Source organism: Pleurodeles waltl, chromosome 3_1, assembly GCF_031143425.1.
Source record: "Pleurodeles waltl isolate 20211129_DDA chromosome 3_1, aPleWal1.hap1.20221129, whole genome shotgun sequence".
Taxonomy (NCBI): Eukaryota; Metazoa; Chordata; class Amphibia; order Caudata; family Salamandridae; genus Pleurodeles; species Pleurodeles waltl.
Window position 1 is genome coordinate 1,402,710,483 of NC_090440.1, and position 19,851 is coordinate 1,402,730,333.

The 19,851-nt window shown below is 46.6% G+C and overlaps 1 protein-coding gene across 1 annotated transcript in view; it reads left to right on the plus strand.

Moving 5' to 3' along the window:
- LOC138285245 (NXPE family member 1-like) overlaps positions 1 to 19,851 on the plus strand; it is a 394,657-nt gene that overhangs the window by 103,877 nt on the left and 270,929 nt on the right. Inside the window, exon 2 of the mRNA XM_069224939.1 lies at positions 14,292 to 15,001. Within this exon, the coding sequence (XP_069081040.1) occupies positions 14,292 to 15,001 (710 nt within the window). The remainder of the gene's footprint in view (positions 1 to 14,291; positions 15,002 to 19,851) is intronic.

Genomic DNA, 19,851 nt, shown 5'->3' on the forward strand with positions numbered 1-19,851 from the left:
ACTTTTCATAAGAGAAAAATATACAAAACAAGGTCAGTGTATATACACATAGCCAAAAAGTTTTGCATTTCCTCTTTTCACTCTTTTCTAAGTGCTGAAAAGTACTCCTAAACTTTCAAAAAGTTCTTAAAATTTTAAAAAGTTTTTTCTGTCTTTCCAAAAAATTCTGAAAACTTTTTTCTCTTTTTCTATCACTTTAACTCTCTCTAAAAATGTCTGGCACAGGCCAAAAAGTTGAACTGTCCAAACTTGCATATGATCACCTTAGCTGGAAAGGAGCAAGGAGTCTCTGCATAGAGAGAGGTTTGAGTGTAGGGAAGAATCCTTCCTTAGAACTGTTAATTAATATGCTTAGAGTACAGGATAAGGCCATAAGTGCCCAATCTGTAGAAAAAGTAGCTAATGGTTCTCAATCTGATCCAGGGACTCCCCCAGGAAAAGGTTCAGGAAAGAAACTTCTCAGCCTGCCCATTACTAGACAGTCTAGCATAGTTGGTACAGAGGTTGAATCACATCATACTGATGATGTGCTCTCACATTATGCTGGTAGCCAAGCTGTTAGGGTGCCCCTTGTAAGGGACAGGTCTCCTTCTGTTCATTCCCATCATACCTCTGTATCTAGAAATGTCCCTCCCACCCACCCTGATGACAGATTGTTAGAAAGGGAGCTCAATAGATTGAGAGTGGAACAAACCAGACTGAAGCTCAAGAAGCAACAGCTGGATTTGGATAGACAGTCTTTAGAAATAGAGAGGGAAAGACAAAAGTTGGGTTTAGAAACCCATGGTGGCAGCAGCAGTATTCCCCATAGTCATCCTGCAAAAGAGCATGATTCCAGGAATCTGCACAAGATAGTTCCCCCTTATAAGGAGGGGGATGACATTAACAAGTGGTTTGCTGCACTTGAGAGGGCCTGTGCTGTACAGGATGTCCCTCAAAAGCAGTGGGCTGCTATCCTATGGCTATCATTTACTGGAAAAGGTAGGGATAGGCTCCTTACTGTAAAAGAAAATGATGCTAACAATTTCCAAGTTCTTAAGAATGCACTCCTGGATGGTTATGGCTTAACCACTGAACAGTACAGGATAAAGTTCAGAGATACCAAAAAGGAGTCTTCACAAGACTGGGTTGATTTCATTGACCATTCAGTGAAGGCCTTGGAGGGGTGGTTACATGGCAGTAAAGTTACTGATTATGAAAGCCTGTATAACACAATCCTGAGAGAGCATATACTTAATAATTGTGTGTCTGATTTGTTGCACCAGTACCTGGTAGACTCTGATCTGACCTCTCCCCAAGAATTGGGAAAGAAGGCAGACAAATGGGTCAGAACAAGGGTGAACAGAAAAGTTCATACAGGGGGTGACAAAGATGGCAATAAGAAGAAAGATGGTGAAAAATCTCAAGATAAGCATGGGGATAAGGGTAAAACCAAAGATCCCACTTCAAATCTTAAACACTCTTCAGAGGGTGGGGATAAAACAAATTCTTCCTCTTCTTCCCAACCTGCACACATTAAAAAGCCTTGGTGCTTTGTGTGTAAAAACAGAGGCCATAGGCCAGGGGATAAGTCCTGTCCAGGTAAACCCCCTGAGCCTACCACCACTAATACATCAAGCTCTAGTGCCCCTAGCAGTAGTGGTACTAGTGGTGGGACTGCTGGCAACAGTCAAGCAAAGGGTGTAGTTGGGTTCACTTATGGGTCCATAGTGGAAACTGATGTAATCAGTCCCAAGACAGTTTCTGTCACACCTAGTGGCATTGGCCTTGCCACACTGGCTGCTTGTCCCCTTACAATGGATAAGTACAGGCAGACAGTTTCAATAAATGGTGTTGAGGCCTTGGCCTATAGGGACACAGGTGCCAGTTTCACTTTGGTGACTGAAAACCTAGTGCCTCCTGAACAACACATCATTGGACAACAGTATAAGATTATTGATGTCCATAACTCCACTAAGTTTCTTCCCTTAGCTATAATTCAGTTTAGTTGGGGTGGAGTTACTGGCCCTAAGCAGGTGGTGGTATCACCTAGCTTACCTGTAGACTGTCTCTTAGGTAATGACCTAGAGGCCTCAGGTTGGGCTGATGTAGAGTTTTATGCCCATGCAGCCATGCTGGGCATCCCTGAGGAATTGTTCCCTCTCATTTCAAGTGAAATGAAAAAGCAAAGGAGAGAAGGCCTGAAAACTCAGGATCCCTCTCCATCAACAGGTAAAAAGGGTATCACAGTATCCCCTAACCACCCTACCATTCAGGATACTATTCCTGTGGTGGGAGAAACCTCTCCTGGGGTGGCACCTGTTCCAAGGGAATCATCAGCTGGCATAGCTGGACTCCCTGAGGTAGAAGTACCTCTCTGTGGGATAACTAACATTGGTGACAAAAAGAGCACCATTTTAGTTAACATGGAGCATCCCTCCAACCCTCCCAGAGAAACTTTAGTGCAGAAACCCTGTACTGCCTCACAACACTTAGGACAGCATCCCTGCCCTAGTGTGGAGCTCATAGGACAGCATCCCTGCCCTGCTCCAACTCAAGAGAAACAGCATCCCTGTTCTCTCTTCCAGCCAAATGGACAAAGTTTTTGTCCAGCTATGGCTTTACTGAGACAGCATCCCTGTCTGGCATTTCCATCATTACAAATAGGTTCAGTGGATAATTCCCACTGCTCTAAACTAAAACTTACTGATAGAAACTCTGAAAATACATCTTCACATTGTTGGTTAGCTAAAAAACTTCAAACAGGGTGGTTTACATTCCCACAGGGAAGTAACCATATAGTGGATGATAAAGGGAGTAACCAGTCTATTGCAGAGCTACTCTCTACTTATCACCACTTAGACAATAAAGTCTCAACTGGCCAAGGTTAGCCTTATTGTCCTTCGTTTGGGGGGGGGGTTGTGTGAGAAGGTAGCCTCTTTCTAGCCTTGTTACCCCCACTTTTGGCCTGTTTGTGAGTGTATGTCAGGATGTTTGTCACTGTTTTCACTGTCTCACTGGGATCCTGATAGCCAGGCCTCAGTGCTCATAGTGAAAACACTATGGTTTCAGTATGTTTGTTATGTGTCACTGGGATCCTGCTGGTCAGGACCCCAGTGCTCATAAGTTTGTGGCCTATATGTATGTGTCACTGGGACCCTGTCACACAGGGCCCCAGTGCTCATAGGTGTGCATGTATATGTTCCCTGTGTAGTGCCTAACTGTCTCACTGAGGCTCTGCTAACCAGAACCTCAGTGGTTATGCTCTCTCATTACTTTCAAATTGTCACTAACAGGCTAGTGACCATTTTTACCAATTTACATTGGCTTACTGGAACACCCTTATAATTCCCTAGTATATGGTACTGAGGTACCCAGGGTATTGGGGTTCCAGGAGATCCCTATGGGCTGCAGCATTTCTTTTGCCACCCATAGGGAGCTCTGACAATTCTTACACAGGCCTGCCACTGCACTTAAGTAACTTATAAGTCACCTATATGTCTAACCTTTACCTGGTAAAGGTTAGGTGCAAAGTTACTTAGTGTGAGGGCACCCTGGCACTAGCCAAGGTGCCCCCACATTGTTCAGAGCCAATTCACTGAACTTTGTGAGTGCGGGGACACCATTACACGCGTGCACTACATATAGGTCACTACCTATATGTAGCTTCACCATGGTAACTCCGAATATGGCCATGTAACATGTCTATGATCATGGAATTGCCCCCTCTATGCCATCCTGGCATTGTTGGTACAATTCCATGATCCCAGTGGTCTGTAGCACAGACCCTGGTACTGCCAGACTGCCCTTCCTGGGGTTTCACTGCAGCTGCTGCTGCTGCCAACCCCTCAGACAGGCAGCTGCCCTCCTGGGGTCCAGCCAGGCCTGGCCCAGGATGGCAGAACAAAGAACTTCCTCTGAGAGAGGGTGTGACACCCTCTCCCTTTGGAAAATGGTGTGAAGGCAGGGGAGGAGTAGCCTCCCCCAGCCTCTGGAAATGCTTTGTTGGGCACAGATGTGCCCAATTCTGCATAAGCCAGTCTACACCGGTTCAGGGACCCCTTAGCCCCTGCTCTGGCGCGAAACTGGACAAAGGAAAGGGGAGTGACCACTCCCCTGACCTGCACCTCCCCTGGGAGGTGTCCAGAGCTCCTCCAGTGTGCTCCAGACCTCTGCCATCTTGGAAACAGGTGCTGCTGGCACACTGGACTGCTCTGAGTGGCCAGTGCCACCAGGTGACGTCAGAGACTCCTGCTGATAGGCTCCTTCAGGTGTTAGTAGCCTTTCCTCTCTCCTAGGTAGCCAAACCCTCTTTTCTGGCTATTTAGGGTCTCTGTCTCTGGGGAAACTTTAGATAACGAATGCATGAGCTCAGCCGAGTTCCTCTGCATCTCCCTCTTCACCTTCTGATAAGGAATCAACCGCTGACCGTGCTGGAAGCCTGCAAACCTGCAACATAGTAGCAAAGACGACTACTGCAACTCTGTAACGCTGATCCTGCCGCCTTCTCGACGGTTTTCCTGCTTGTGCATGCTGTGGGGGTAGTCTGCCTCCTCTCTGCACCAGAAGCTCCGAAGAAATCTCCCGTGGGTCGACGGAATCTTCCCCCTGCAACCGCAGGCACCAAAAAGCTGCATCTCCGGTCCCTTGGGTCTCCTCTCAGCACGACGAGCGAGGTCCCTCGAATCCAGCGACACCGTCCAAGTGACCCCCACAGTCCAGTGACTCTTCAGCCCAAGTTTGGTGGAGGTAAGTCCTTGCCTCACCTCGCTGGGCTGCATTGCTGGGAACCGCGACTTTGCAAGCTTCTCCGGCCCCTGTGCACTTCCGGCGGAAATCCTTCGTGCACAGCCAAGCCTGGGTCCACGGCACTCTAACCTGCATTGCACGACTTTCTAAGTTGGTCTCCGGCGACGTGGGACTCCTTTGTGCAACTTCGGCGAGCACCGTTTCACGCATCCTCGTAGTGCCTGTTTCTGGCACTTCTCCGGGTGCTACCTGCTTCAATGAGGGCTCTTTGTCTTGCTCGACGTCCCCTCTCTCTGCAGGTCCAATTTGCGACCTTCTGGTCCCTCCTGGGCCCCAGCAGCGTCCAAAAACGCCAAACGCACAATTTGCGTGTAGCAAGGCTTGTTGGCGTCCATCCGGCGGGAAAACACTTCTGCACGACTCTCCAAGGCGTGGGGGATCCATCCTCCAAAGGGGAAGTCTCTAGCCCTTGTCGTTCCTGCAGTATTCACAGTTCTTCAGCCTAGTAAGAGCTTCTTTGCACCAACCGCTGGCATTTCTTGGGCATCTGCCCATCTCCGAGCTGCTTGTGACTTTTGGACTTGGTCCCCTTGTTCCACAGGTACCCTCAGTCAGGAATCCATCGTTGTTGCATTGCTGATTTGTGTTTTCCTTGCATTTTCCCTCTAACACGACTATTTTGTCCTTAGGGGAACTTTAGTGCACTTTGCACTCACTTTTCAGGGTCTTGGGGAGGGTTATTTTTCTAACTCTCACTATTTTCTAATAGTCCCAGCGATCCTCTACAAGGTCACATAGGTTTGGGGTCCATTCGTGGTTCGCATTCCACTTCTGGAGTATATGGTTTGTGTTGCCCCTATCCCTATGTTTCCCCATTGCATCCTATTGTAACTATACATTGTTTGCACTGTTTTCTAAGACTATACTGCATATTTTTGCTATTGTGTATATATATCTTGTGTATATTTCCTATCCTCTCACTGAGGGTACACTCTAAGATACTTTGGCATATTGTCATAAAAATAAAGTACCTTTATTTTTAGTATAACTGTGTATTGTGTTTTCTTATGATATTGTGCATATGACACTAGGTGGTACTGTAGTAGCTTCACACGTCTCCTAGTTCAGCCTAAGCTGCTCTGCTAAGCTACCGTTATCTATCAGCCTAAGCTGCTAGACACCCTATACACTAATAAGGGATAACTGGTCCTGGTGCAAGGTGCAAGTACCCCTTGGTACTCACTACAAGCCAGTCCAGCCTCCTACACATACACATGTGTCTCTATATATCTCTCTCTCTTTCACACATATGCCTCTGTCTCAGCCTCTTTCTCTTTAATTTCTTTAGTGTTGGTTTTGTGTCCATAGCCTCATGTGACAGCTGGACGCTTTCTACCAGGTCTTCGTTTTGTTTTGATGGGAGCACTGGGCACATTTCAGCTTTATCAAATTGCTATCTACTGTTAATGTTGTTGTAAATTCCATTTGGAGTGCCCTTTGTTAATTTGACTGTTGCTGTTTTAAAGCATACCGAGTGTATCCGTTTGAAACTGTTCTTTATAAAATTATTGTCTTTTAAGTATGCATTCAATGAAATACATTTATAATTGCACTCCTCTATGGCATGCTGGTATGAATTTTAATGGAGGACTAAAGTTATACTTGTAAAACAATTTATTCTTTATAAATTGGTTGTATGTTTTCTAGTTTGCTTTAGGTGCGCTTGTATTTTGCGCTAAAATAGATATTCAAGCATTATATTACTAATTGAACAGTGCTGTTTATTCCAGTTTCCCATTCTATCTATCTGGCTTTCTATTTTTGCAACCGTATTTCTATCTATCTTTGCAGCCCTATTTGTCTGTCTGCCTGCCCGTCTGTCTAAATACCTGTTTATCTACCTATCTATTTATCTCTATTGTGCTTTTTGTCTATCGATCTATTTATCAATTTATCTGTCTATCCATCTGTCTATCCAGCTATCAACAGACAAAACTATCCATTGTTCTGTCTATCCACTTATCGATCTTTGCAAATCTATCTATCTATCTATCTATTTCTGTCAGTGTCAGTCTATCTATCTGAATATCTATACAACCTCCCTATCAGTCTTTGCAAGTCTCTCTATTTATCTACCTTTTAACTCCTATCTTTTTGAATTGAAGAGTTACAAAAACTTTACAAAAAACAGAATTAGCAAAGGCAAGAGGCTAACAGTCAGTGCCAGACCGATTAGCTTTCTGAGGTCTGATGTAAGTCAAGACCTTTTGATTTTACTAAAATTATGTGTATAGAATAGTTACATATAGAGTTTTCAGCTACTCTTCAACTATTAGTCTTTTGCTGTGTTATTCACAATATACTACCACCCAATCCATCCTGGGACAATGAGCAGCCCACTTCTGCCGTTGGTTGATGTCACTGTCAGCTACCGCATGATTGCTTCTCACAAGGAGCACATCCACAGTAAAGTAGTTCCCTTGTTATGTTAATGTGTGTTTTTTAGACTAAAAAGGTTTTTAGCCTTTAGATACTTTTTTTCATTTTTCAGATCAATGAGTGCCCAGAAGCCTGACAATAAATAGGTGTTGCAAAAACTATGGCAGAATAAATTATGAATTGCCAAATCCAAAAGGCCTGTGGCCAATTCCAGAACTAATGCTTTGCCAGTGCTTGTTGCCTTTCACATACATGAAAGCATGCACACACACAAACGTCTCTTTTCTTACTCTCTCTCCTTATATGTAAAAACACAAACAATACATTTGCAATGTTCAATTAAAACCACATAGTAAAAGATATTGGAGTGCCAAGACAAGACTCACACAATAAGTAATCGACTCTGGGGGCCTCATTTACTAGACTTTGCCACAGGACAGTGAGAAGTTTAGAAAATTGGGAAGAACCCTAACAAGGAATTTCTCTTGAACGTCCTATTGCAAGATGACCATGAGCATCCTAATGGTCAGGTACAATCAGAAGAGGAGGTAGAGGGAGATTTCACCCAGGTAGATTCAGGGGAGGGTCCTGAAGATCAAGGGGAGGGTCTTTCCACAGATCTTTCCCTTAACAAACCTCTTAGTGTAGCTGGTAGCGGGAAGGGGTCACACACAGGTAGGGCACCCTTCACACCTAGAGGCCATGTCACTAGAGTAACTCAAGTTAGGGAAAGGTCAACCTCTGCTCACTCCCATGTACCTTCTGTATCAGTAGTGTCCCACACATCCAACCCTGAGGATCACTCCCTAGATAGGCAAGTAGTCCCTGCTCTGGCGCAAAACTAGACAAAGGAAAGGGGAGTGACCACTCCCCTTTCCATCACCATCCCAGGGCTCCTCCAGTGTGTCCCAGGCATTAGCCACCTTGTTCTCCAAGGTGTGAGGGCACTATGGTGGCCCCTGAGTGGCCAGTGCCAGCAGGTGACGCCAAAGACCCCTCCTGATAGGTGCATGTAGGAAAGCACCATCTTGCCTAGCATGTTACCCCCATTTTCACTGTATGTATGTTTGTTTTTGCCCTTGTGTCACTGGGATCCTGCTAGGCAAGACCCCAGTGCTCATAGTGTATGCCCTGTATGTGTTCCCTGTGTGGTGCCTAACTGTATCACTGAGGCTCTGCTAACCAGAACCTCAGTGTTTATGCTCTCTCTGCTTTCTAAAATTGTCACTGCAGGCTAGTGACTAATTTTAGCAATACTCATTGGCACACTGGTACACCCATATAATTCCCTTGTTTATGGTACTTAGGTACCCAGGGTATTGGGGTTCCAGGAGATCCATATGGGCTGCAGCATTTCTTTTGCCACCCATAGGGAGCTCAGACAGTTCTTACACAGGACTGCCACTGCAGCCTGAGTGAAATAACATCCACGTTATTTCACAGCCATTTTTCACTGCACATAAGTAACTTATAAGTCACCTATATGTCTAACCCTCACTTGGTGAACGTTGGGTGCCAAGTTACTTAGTGTGTGGGCACCCTGGCACTAGCCAAGGTGCCCCCACATCGTTCAGGGCAAATTCCCCGAACTTTGTGAGTGCGGGGACACCATTACACGTGTGCACTACACATAGGTCACTATCTATGTGTAGCGTCACCATGGTAACTCCGGACATGGCCATGTAACATGTCCAAGATCATGGAATTGTCTCCCCAATACCATTCTGGTATTGGTGGGAACAGTTCCATGATCTCCCGGGTCTCTAGCACAGAACCCGGGTACTGCCAAACTGCCTTTCTGGGATTTCCACTGCAGCTGCTGCCAACCCCTCAGACAGGATTCTGTCCTCCTGGGGTCTGGGCAGCCCCGGCCCAGGAAGGCAGAACAAAGGGTTTCCTCTGAGAGAGGGTGTTACACCCTCTCCCTTTGGAAATAGGTGTGAAGGGCTGGGGAGGAGTAGCCTCCCCAAGCCTCTGGAAATGCTTTGATGGGCACAGATGGTTCTCATCTCTGCATAAGCCAGTCTACACCAGTTCAGGGATCCCCCAGCCCTGCTCTGGCGTGAAACTGGACAAAGGAAAGGGGAGTGACAACTCTCCTGACCAGTACCTCCCAGGGGAGGTGCCCAGAGCTCCTCTAGTGTGTCCCAGACCTCTGCCATCTTGGATTCAGAGGTGTTGGGGGCACACTGGACTGCTCTGAGTGGCCAGAGCCAGCAGGTGACATCAGAGACCCCTCCTGATAGGTTCTTACCTCTCTTGGTAGCCGAACCTCCTCTCTTGGTAGCCAAACCGCCTTTTTTTTGCTATTTAGGGTCTCTCCTCTGGGCTACTCCTCAGATAACGAATGCAAGAGCTCACCAGAGTTCCTCTGCACTTCCCTCTTCGACTTCTGCCAAGGATCGACCGCTGACTGCTCCAAGACGCCTGCAAAACCACAACAAAGTAGCAAGACGAATACCAGCAATATTGTAGCGCCTCACCCTGCCGGCTTTCTCGACTGTTTCATGGTGGTGCATGCTCTGAGGGCTGTCTGCCTTCACTCTGCACTGGAAGCCAAGAAGAAATCTACTGTGGCTCGACGGAATCTTCCCCCTGCTAATGCAGGCACCAAAAGACTGCATCACCGGTCCTCTGGGTCCCCTCTCATCCTGACGAGCTTGGTCCCTGGAACACAGGAGCTGGGTCCAAGTGTCCCGGACAGTCCAGTGGCCCTTCTGTCCAAATTTGGTGGAGGTAAGTCCTTGCGTCCCCATACCAAACAGTAATCCTGTGTACTGCGTGAACTGCAGCTGCTCAGGCTTTTGTGCACTTTTGCAAGACTTCCTTTGTTCACTTTCTAGCCCAGGTCCCCAGCACTCTGTCCTGCATTGCCCAACTCACTGAGTTGGACTCCGACTTCGTGGGACCCTCTTTTGTTGTGCTGAGTTGACCGTCGTGCTCAGATATGCCTGCTTCTGCAAGGGCTCTCCGTGTTGCTGAGCGCTCCCTCTGTGTCCTCCTCCAAGGGGCAACCTCCTGGTCCTTCCTGGGCCCTGGCAGCACCCAAAATCCTCAACTGCAACTCTTGCAGCTAGCAAGGCTTGTTTGCAGTCTTTCTGCATGGAAACAACTCTGCATCCTCCAGCACGCTGTGGGACATTTTCTGACCAAAGGAGAAGTTCCTGGCACCTTCCGTTGTCACAGAATCTTCAGCTTCTTCTACCCGGAGGCAGCCCTTTTGCACCTTCATCCAGGGTTTAGTGGGCTCCTGCCCCCCCTGGACACTTGCTTGACTCTTGGACTTGGTCCCCTTCTTTTACAATTTCTCAGGTCCAGGAATCCATCTTCAGTGCTTTGCAGTCAGTTGTTGTCTTTTCAGAATCCCCTAATTCGGCTTTACTGTCTTTCCTGGGTAGTAGGGTAACTTTACTACTACTTTTCAGGGTCTTGGGGTGGGGTATCTTGGACAGCCTTAGTGTTTTCTTACACTCCCAGCAACCCTCTACACACTACACTAGGCCGGGTGTCCATTCGTGGTTCGCATCCACTTTTGGAGTATATGGTTTGTGTTGCCCCTAGCCCTATTTTCTCCTATTGCATTCTATTGTGTTCTACAGTGTTTGCACTACTTTTCTAAGTGATTTACTTACCTGATTTTGGTTTGTGTGTATATTTTGTGTATTTTACTTACCTCCTAAGGGAATATATCCTCTGAGATACTTTTGGCATATTGGCCCTCATTACAACCTTGGCGGGCGGCTTCTCGGACCGCCGGGTGGCCGCCAATGCAGCCGCACCCCCGCCGCGGCCATTTAGAGATCCCCGCTCGGCCGGCGGGCGGAAACCTAGTTTCTGCCTGACAGCCCAGTGGGGATCTCGGCCGCAACACAGGGGAGCCGGCAGTGTTGCGGCTGTGCGACGGGTGCAGTTGCACCTGTCGCGCTTTTCACTGTCTGCATAGCAGACAGTGAAAAGCTGCACGGGCCCTGTCAGTGGGCCCCACGACTCCCCGTACCGCCAGCCTTTTCCTGGCGGTTCAAACCGCCAGGAAAAGGCTGGCGGTAGAGGGACTCGTAATCCCCTGGGCAGCGCTGCCCTGGCGGATTAAAACCGCCGGGCCATTGTGACGGGAAACCGCCGGCCCCGGAGGTGCTACCGCGGTGCTTCCGCCTCGGTCGTAATGACCTGGGAAGCACCGCCAGCCTGTTGGCGGTGCTTCCGTCAAGACAGCCCTGGCGGTCTTGGACCGCCAGGGTTGTAATGACCCCCATTGTCACTAAAATTAAGTACATTTATTTTTAGTAACTCTGAGTACTGTGGTTTCTTATTATATAGTGCTAAGTGATATAAATGGTATAGTAGGAGCTTTGCATGTCTCCTAGTTCAGCCTAAGCTGCTCTGCTATAGCTACCTCTATCAGCCTAAGCTGCTAGAACAACTCTAATCTACTAATAAGGGATAAGTGGACCTGGCACAAGGTATAAATACCACAAGGTACTCACTATAAGCCAGGCCAGCCTCCTACAATTACTGTCTCTTCTGCCTGCGCCAGCGCACACAGTGGTGCCTAGCTCCAACGCAGGCACCCTTGCACCATCTGCATTGTTAGCATGATTGTTTATGTGCAGGAAGGAATACCTTCCTGCACAAAAAAATCAATGGAGGTGTTTTCCTCTTTCCATTTGCATTGCAGAATGCTCACTATGCCTCCCCTGGGAGGCGCACAGTTTTGAAGCATTCCCAGGTTTACAGATCCGTGTAAATCTGGAAATGTGTCAAAACCCCTGTGTGTTGCATGGTAAAACCCACTTACAATGCCCATGGTACACCTCCTTGCCTCACTCATGAGACCATGTAAAGCCATGCAGCGTAGCTTTGAGTCACCTCATAGATATGATTGAGAAGCCTGTGCCACCGGAGCATCATAAAAAGTGACACTCCAGTGACCAAAGGCCCTAAATTTGAAGCAAAGGGCAGAAATAATTTGCCAGTGCTACTCCAAAGGTGTAGCCACAAATAAAATGCTGATGTTTGTGCAAAATGGCAAGATCAGAAATTTGTCATAATTTAAGACATTAGATAAGTACTTGCCAGTACTAATCTGAGTGAAGATTTGGTTGTTGTGCAAAGTAACAAGATCCATAAATGTAGATAATGTCAAAGGCGGTATCCATTGAAGTATAGCAGCCTGGCAAGATAATAAAAACCATGGGACAGATTTATAAGGCCCTAGCTCCTCTTAGTGCCACACTGGCATCATTGTTTTTATGCTAATGTGGCACTAAGGAGGCCATTCTCCTTCGCCATTTTTATAAAGTGCAGCAATGCTTGCATTGTGCCACTTTTTAACCCCTTGTGTCACAGTATGCCTATGATAGGCATAATGTATGCAAGAGGGGGCATTCCCCCACAGGGAGGCCTGTAAAAATGGTGTAGGGAAATTTACAACATTTCACCGTGAAATTTCTAGCATCATTTTGAACGTCTGCTCGCAGCAGGCGTTAAAACGATGCCTCCATTAATTTCATTGGGCCTCCCTTTACTTTGCAGGATTAGCTCTACAATTTATGGCATTAATCCTCCTGCAAAGTACCACAATAGCATCATAAATACTGACATTATTGTCCAAACGTGAGCCATGATGCGCCGTATTGTAAATAAGGTGCCCACATGGTGTTGTCAGGGGGGCGCAAGAAAAGTGGCGAATCACAGCTGATGCGCCACTGTCTTGTAAATCTGCCCTTTGTTCTCGGATCATATTTTATTTAAATAGATACAATATGACAGCACTAGTTCTTGATATACCTAACGGTAAAGTCTTGTTCAGCTTACATATGAAAACACGAAGTGCTGACAAAGATTAAAGATTGTGCAAAAAACTCAGTAAAGTGTATTTACTCAATGGAATTCAAAAAGCATAATTAGGTCATATCCTAAAAGGTTTCAGTAAAATATACAAACTATTATTTTATCGTGTATCATTATGATTATTCCTAGCTGCCTTTGAATTCCTGACTAGTGGCCATACAGCCCTCTCATTGTCACTCGCATCCCTCTCCTTGGTAGTCGCTCTCTGTCATTCTCTCGCTCCCTTCCTTTATCTCTCTCTTCTCTCTCAGTGCTTAATTTGTGCTTGTTGTTTCCGGTGCTGAGCACCGGCACTTATTTTTGAGGGCCGGGGCTTATTCTTCTGCCTGAAGCATTTACTGCGAGCAAAAGACACAAATGGGGAGGACGGAGGAAGAGAAAAACGGAAAAGCGTCACAAAATGAGAAAGCAGAAATCCGCAAGAGTGAGCTGAAGGGGCAGGGAGTGGCTTTATATGGATTGAAGAGGCTCGAGGTGGCTTCAGGATTACGCTGCCTCAGTATTCCGTGTTCGCACATTTAGCCGTGAATTTAGGAGGAGGGCTTTGGGCACCGGCACCTTTTTGTTTACAAATTAAGCACTGCTCTCTCTCTCACACACACACACACACACGTGTGTCTCTTATGCCTCTGTCTGTGTATCTCTCACACACACACAGACTTGCACAGTCTCTCTAACACACACACATAAACAAACACACACTTTCTCTCTGCAACCCACATACACACATCTCTCTTTAGTCTCTCCATTTTACACACATGGACACATACACATTATCTCCCTCTCTGCCTTCTGTCTTTCTTCCCTTCATTCGTTCTTTATGTTTCTCTCCGCTTTACTTTGTGCATTTCATTTCAGCCCTGGCTAGATCCTTCCTGTTTATAGGAAGCCGTGATAAATCAGACTGTGCATAACTTGATCTAAATAATCCATGGGTGTTTTTCCTAGGGTAAACCTCTTTGGAACAAGAATTATTCAGGTAAGCTAAACATTAAGTTAGCCAGGTGTTTGTTATTTGTTGTTCTTTACGTGTTTACCTCTCTGCAAATATTTTGGACCATTTTCTGATAATATCCCGGATGATTTTGCACAAGTGACTTTGCAACTCTTTAAAAGGCTATAAAAACCTCAATATTGTGACAGTTCTCCACCACTATGGTAATGCATTTGTCACAGTGTTACTTGTAGCCACAAGTGAACAGCAATATTTGAAAATGTTAGAATTCATTAACTGAAAACTACATTAATGTATTTTGTTTTATTTCACAATCAAGCTCCCCAACTTTATGCACTTTGGTCGTGAAGGGAATTGCACCACGCAACAAACAAAAGAGTTAGAAAGCCCCGCCCAAGTACTGGCTGAGATGAGGGTGACAGAAATCATTAAGAAATTTGAGCAACTTATACCCAGCGTCACTTTTACTCATGTGGACAACTCAACATGTGCCAAAAAGACCAGCGTCGTCGTTCTAAACCCTTTACAGAAGTACTGCATTGGCGATAACCTCACCATTCAACTCGATATGCATGATTGTTTGGGCAACAGGAAGGCCCACGGAGGAGACTTCTTGAGAGCTAGAATCTATACCCCAAAATTAAGAGCTGGGGCTTCTGGAATGATCACTGACTTAAAAAACGGATCATACAAGGTTGACTTCACGTTATTTTGGTCAGGGCAAATTGAAGTATCGCTACTGTTAATCCACCCCAGCGAGGCAATTTCTGGCCTGTGGAGAGCAAGAAACAGCGGGTATGACAATATAGAATTTTTAGGGACATTTGCCAATGGAACTCACAATGCTCAGACTGCGTGCAATTTTGCATCAAAAAAAAGTGAAGGGGTGTGTTTGCATCTGGGCAAGAAGGGAGAAGTTTTCTACTGCATCAAACCTGAACATTTAGCCTGTGACACTTTGATTCGGATGCAATCCTTCAACACAAACCACTCCTACCTGACCAATGTCGAGCAGCAGTTGCTTACAAGGTAAATTAGCCCTGCATTGCGTGCGTTTTGCGTGCCACCTAATCATAATTTGCATAAACTGCCACTTGGTGAAAGGTAAGTGCTTGGAACATGATAGGCAACAGCACCAAGACTTTCAAAGCATACACCAATCATCTGTGAGCATAGTTCACCTAGGGCCAGATGTACGAAAGTTGGGAATTGCGACTTGCAATTTGCGAGTCGGAGCGACTCGCAAATTGCAAGTCGCAATTCCCAATGCAGTACGGTGTCTCAGACACCGACTGCAACTCGCTATGGGGTCGCAATGACCCACCTCATGAATATTCATGAGGTGGGTCGCAAATTGCGGCCCCATAGCGAGTATGGGCACTCGCTAACATGGAGGCCTGCTGACGTCAGCAGACCTCCATGTTCGCGACCTGCTTTTAAATTAAGCAGTTTTTTTTTTTTGAAGTGTAGCCCGTTTTCCTGACAGGAAAACGAGCTGCACTGCAAAAAAACCGAAACCTTTTGTTTCGGTATTTTTTCAGGGCAGGGAGTGGTCCCTTGGACCACTCCCTGCCCTGAAAAAATATTTTGGGGTCCAGTCACAAACTGGAAGGGGTCCCATGGGGACCCCTTCCAATTTGCGAGTGGGTTACCATCCACTTGAAGTGGATGGTAACTGCGATGCCATTTGCGACCGCGTACGCGGTCGCAAATGGTATTGCATCCCACAGCGACTTGCAAATAGGAAGGGAACACCCCTTCCTATTTGCGAGTCGGAAATGCATATTGCGAGTCGGTAACGACTCGCAATATGCATTTCTGCATGCCAAACCAACGTTTGCGACTCGCAAACGGCGATTTTCGCCGTTTGCGACTCGCAAACGGGTTGCTACATCTGGCCCCTAGTTCCTACATCGTCTCTCGATTGGGGAAGAGTTTTTACTTAAATGTAGATTGATTTTTTCCAGGCTGTGGCATAATCATCAAGCTGATTGTCATATGAATCATGTACGTATGCATTTATCTTGGAGATAAGTAAGTGCATTTCGCCATTTGATATCCTTTGCCCACAAGGGCTTCTTTTACATATACTTGTTTGATTTACAGCCTTTTACATGTATTTCTTTGAGGTGCATAGGACAAGTGTTTACTCGCCTCTCAGCTGAAGTTATTGGTTGAAATGAAAGACTAGAATATTTAAAATGGATAACATGCTAATCTGGACTTTATAGTTTATAAAATGTCTGGCTTGGTTTGAAATGCTAACTAATTGATTATACCAGCCCTTATGGGGCAAAATTGTAATGCATGACGATACTCACGGTTTGGTGCAATGGTTAATGAACAGTGCTGTGATATAGATAACCTAGGTTTGACTCCCCAACCACACTTAAGCCAGAAATGTTAAGATTCATGGGGCCAGATGTAGCAAAAAAAAAAATTGCGACTCGCATTTTGCGAGTTGATGCGACTCGCAAAATGCGAGTCGCAAATTGGAATGCCAGAAAAAAAAGCGATCCGATTTTGCGACTCGCAGCCGGACTCGCAACGCTGTGTGCGAGTCCGCAGTTTGCGAGGTCGCTGTTTGCGAGTGTGCAAAAAACGAACTCGCAATTAGCGAGTGGGTGTCGCAAATTGCGAATACCTTCAAAATTGCTTGCAGATGCAGCAGAACACTCCAGAAAGCATACCAGAACACTCTGGAAACACTTCCTGGCACATGATGATGACATCACAGCCAGGAAGTTAACAAATACACCTGGGAGGAGGGCTCAACAGTGAGCAGTGTCTCTGCCACTCACAGTAGGGTGCTGAGGAGTGGTAGGCACAGCACCATGGACGCAGCAGGGACCAGCCAGGCTGGCAGGAGGGGCAGGAGATCATAGATAACAGCCAGGACAGATTAATGTGGCACATGGCGTTAATGTGCCACATGACTGGTTGGCATTTTCCTGCCCATGGACAATTTCAACTTGTATATAGTTTCTTCATGACAATAATAAAACAGTTAATTTTGTTCCACTTAACAAATGGTTAATAGGTGAGTATGGTGGGAGTTGACACGTACCGTCCAAAATATTGCGTTGCAATGTGGTCCCGTCTCAGTCTGCCTTGATTAGCTAGACTCCTATCCCCATGATGGCGATGTGGTTGTTCTTGCTCTTCATCATCAGGATCTGGGTCTGCAGGGGTGAGAGGTAGCCCACGTCGGGTTGCTATGTTGTGGAGGATGGCGCATGCGACCACAATTTTGAAAGCGGTAATGGGGGTGTATTGGAGGGCGCCTCCACTGCGGTGGAGGCATCTGAATCTTGCCTTCAGCAGTCCGAAGGTGCGCTCGATCAGGTTCTTGGTCCTCTTATGCGCACTGTTGTATTGCCTCTCTGATTCAGTTCTGGGTGTTAAAAACGGAGTCATGATCCAAGGCCTGAGAGCATATGCACTGTTACCTGTTGGGCACAAAAGTACACGGTTAGGAAGTCCAGATTGTCGTGCACAGTGACCTGTGTGTATGTCTGCAAGTGTCTGTGGCTCTACCTAGGAGGTAACCATCTCCAAATTCCCCACGTTCCAGGCGTTGATGTATCCCACTATGCCTAAAAATGTATGAGTCATGGGTACTGCCAGGAAACTTAGCTACGATGTCCGTGATGACATAATGGGCATCACAAACAACCTGTATGTTGAGTGAGTGGGTACACTTCCTGTTGCGGAAAATGTGTTCCAGATTAGCAGGGGGGCATATTTGAATGTGTGTCCCATCTACACACCCTATGACATGAGGAAAGTGGGCAATGCGGTAAAAGTCCAGCTTGGTGCTGTTAATTTCTGCCTCATTCCTTGGTAAGTATATGAAGTGAGACATGTGCGTGACTAAGGCATCTAGGAATGCCCTGAGGAACCTTGACACTGCACTTTGGGATACCCCACCTGCCACGGCAATGACCCCCTGATAGCTCCCTGAGGCCAAGAGGGGCAGTGCGCATAGTACTTGCACATGCGTAGGGATGGCGCAGCCATGCAGAGTCTTGTGTTCTAGCTGTGGTTTCAGTATATCTATTAATTCTAGAATGGCTGCGCTGCTAAGGCGGTATTTGTCATAGATCTCCTCTTCAGTTTGCTGAAAAAGAGTCTGCCTGGTTCTATATATCTTCTCCTGTCTGTGGCCCCTCCTCCTCCTCTGCTGGGCTGCGTAGACTCTCCTCCTCACTGCTATCAGGTATATCTCCGCCATCTTGAGTAACCCAGATGCCTTCTGGGTCCCCTTTTATACTTTGGTAATGGTTACCACCTGCTCTGAGTTAGTGGTAAATGGGACATGCAAACTGGGCTTTTGGCGACTAGTCGCAATTTGCGAGTTGCAATTGCATAAGGTTTGCGACTCGCAAATTGCGACTTGCAATTTGCGGGTCGCAAAATGGGGTTGCACCGGATGCGACTCGCAAACGGGTCCCATCGCTTTTTGCGAGTCGGAAATGGGCTTTTTGCATCCCATTTCCGATTTTGCACTGTCGCAAATTGCGAATCGGCCCGTTTGCGAGTCGCAATCGTTTGCTACATCTGGCCCATGATTTCTAAAATGTTTTGTTGGCGATGACCTTTGCTTTATTTTAATGCTCCTAGCATTTTTCTATTTGAGCATTTAGGTCAGCAATATTAACTTTTTAGTGTTTACTACTTGTAGAAAAGTACCATCTTGCCTGTCATGTTATCCCCATTTTTACTTGTATGTATGTTTGTTTTTGCCTGTGTCACTGGGATCCTGGTAGCCAGGACCCCAATGCTCATAAAGTGTGCCCTGTATGTGTTCCCTGTGTGGTGCCTAACTGTAACACTGAGGCTCTTCTAACCAGAACCTCAGTGTTTATGCTCTCTCTGCTTTTTAAAATTGTCACTGCAGGCTAGTGACTAATTTTACCAATTCCCATTGGCACACTAGGACACCCTTATAATTCCCTAGTATATGGTACCTAGGTACTATGGCCCTCAATACGACCCCGGTGGTCGGTGTTAAGACCGCCAACAGGCTGGCGGTAAAAAAAATGGAATCACGACCATGGCAGAAACTGCCAACATAGACAGCCACTTTAACACTCCGACCGCCACAGCGATAGAAACAAACAGCGCGGCGGTCACTGCCAACAGACAGACGGAAGACAATGTACCGCCCACACTATTATGAGAGGCCAATCCGCCACCTTTTCCGGGGCGGAACCAACGTGAACAAAAACACGGCGGAAACAGGACTTGATGGGAAAACACTGACCTCTACACATTCCACGAGGAACCAGGACGCCATGGAGCCAGAACTCCAAATACTCCCTGCGATGGTATTCCTGCTCCTTTACCAGGAGCACGAAAGACGGCGGCGACGACCACGGTGAGTACTGCACCTACAACACAGGGGAGAGGGGAGTAAAAAGAGTGTGACACACACACGCAACACCCCCACCCCCAACCTCACTCACAACAACATACACACAAACACATGCTGCAACATTACATTTACACCGACCCCCCCCTTCAAGAATGCAAGGACAAAAGGAATTGAGTTGAACAATTGTAATAAATGAAAATCCATTAGTCAAAACTTGAAATACAGTTTAAACAATTATGTACACCAACTACACAAGTCCGGATAGTGCACCATTCATAGTCGGTGGACCACTGGGCCCAAAATGCATGGGTGAGTCCCATACTCGATACCAGACTTCAAACGGAGAGAACAATGCAGGGGCATCGGATCGAAATGAAACAGGCACCTCAGGGGTAAGGGGAGGAGGGGCACCTCAGCTGGATGAGTGCACGAACGCCAGCTCCACTAGGGGGCCCCATGCCCACTGCTGTATCCTGAGGAGTGCAAAACCACAGTCTCACAA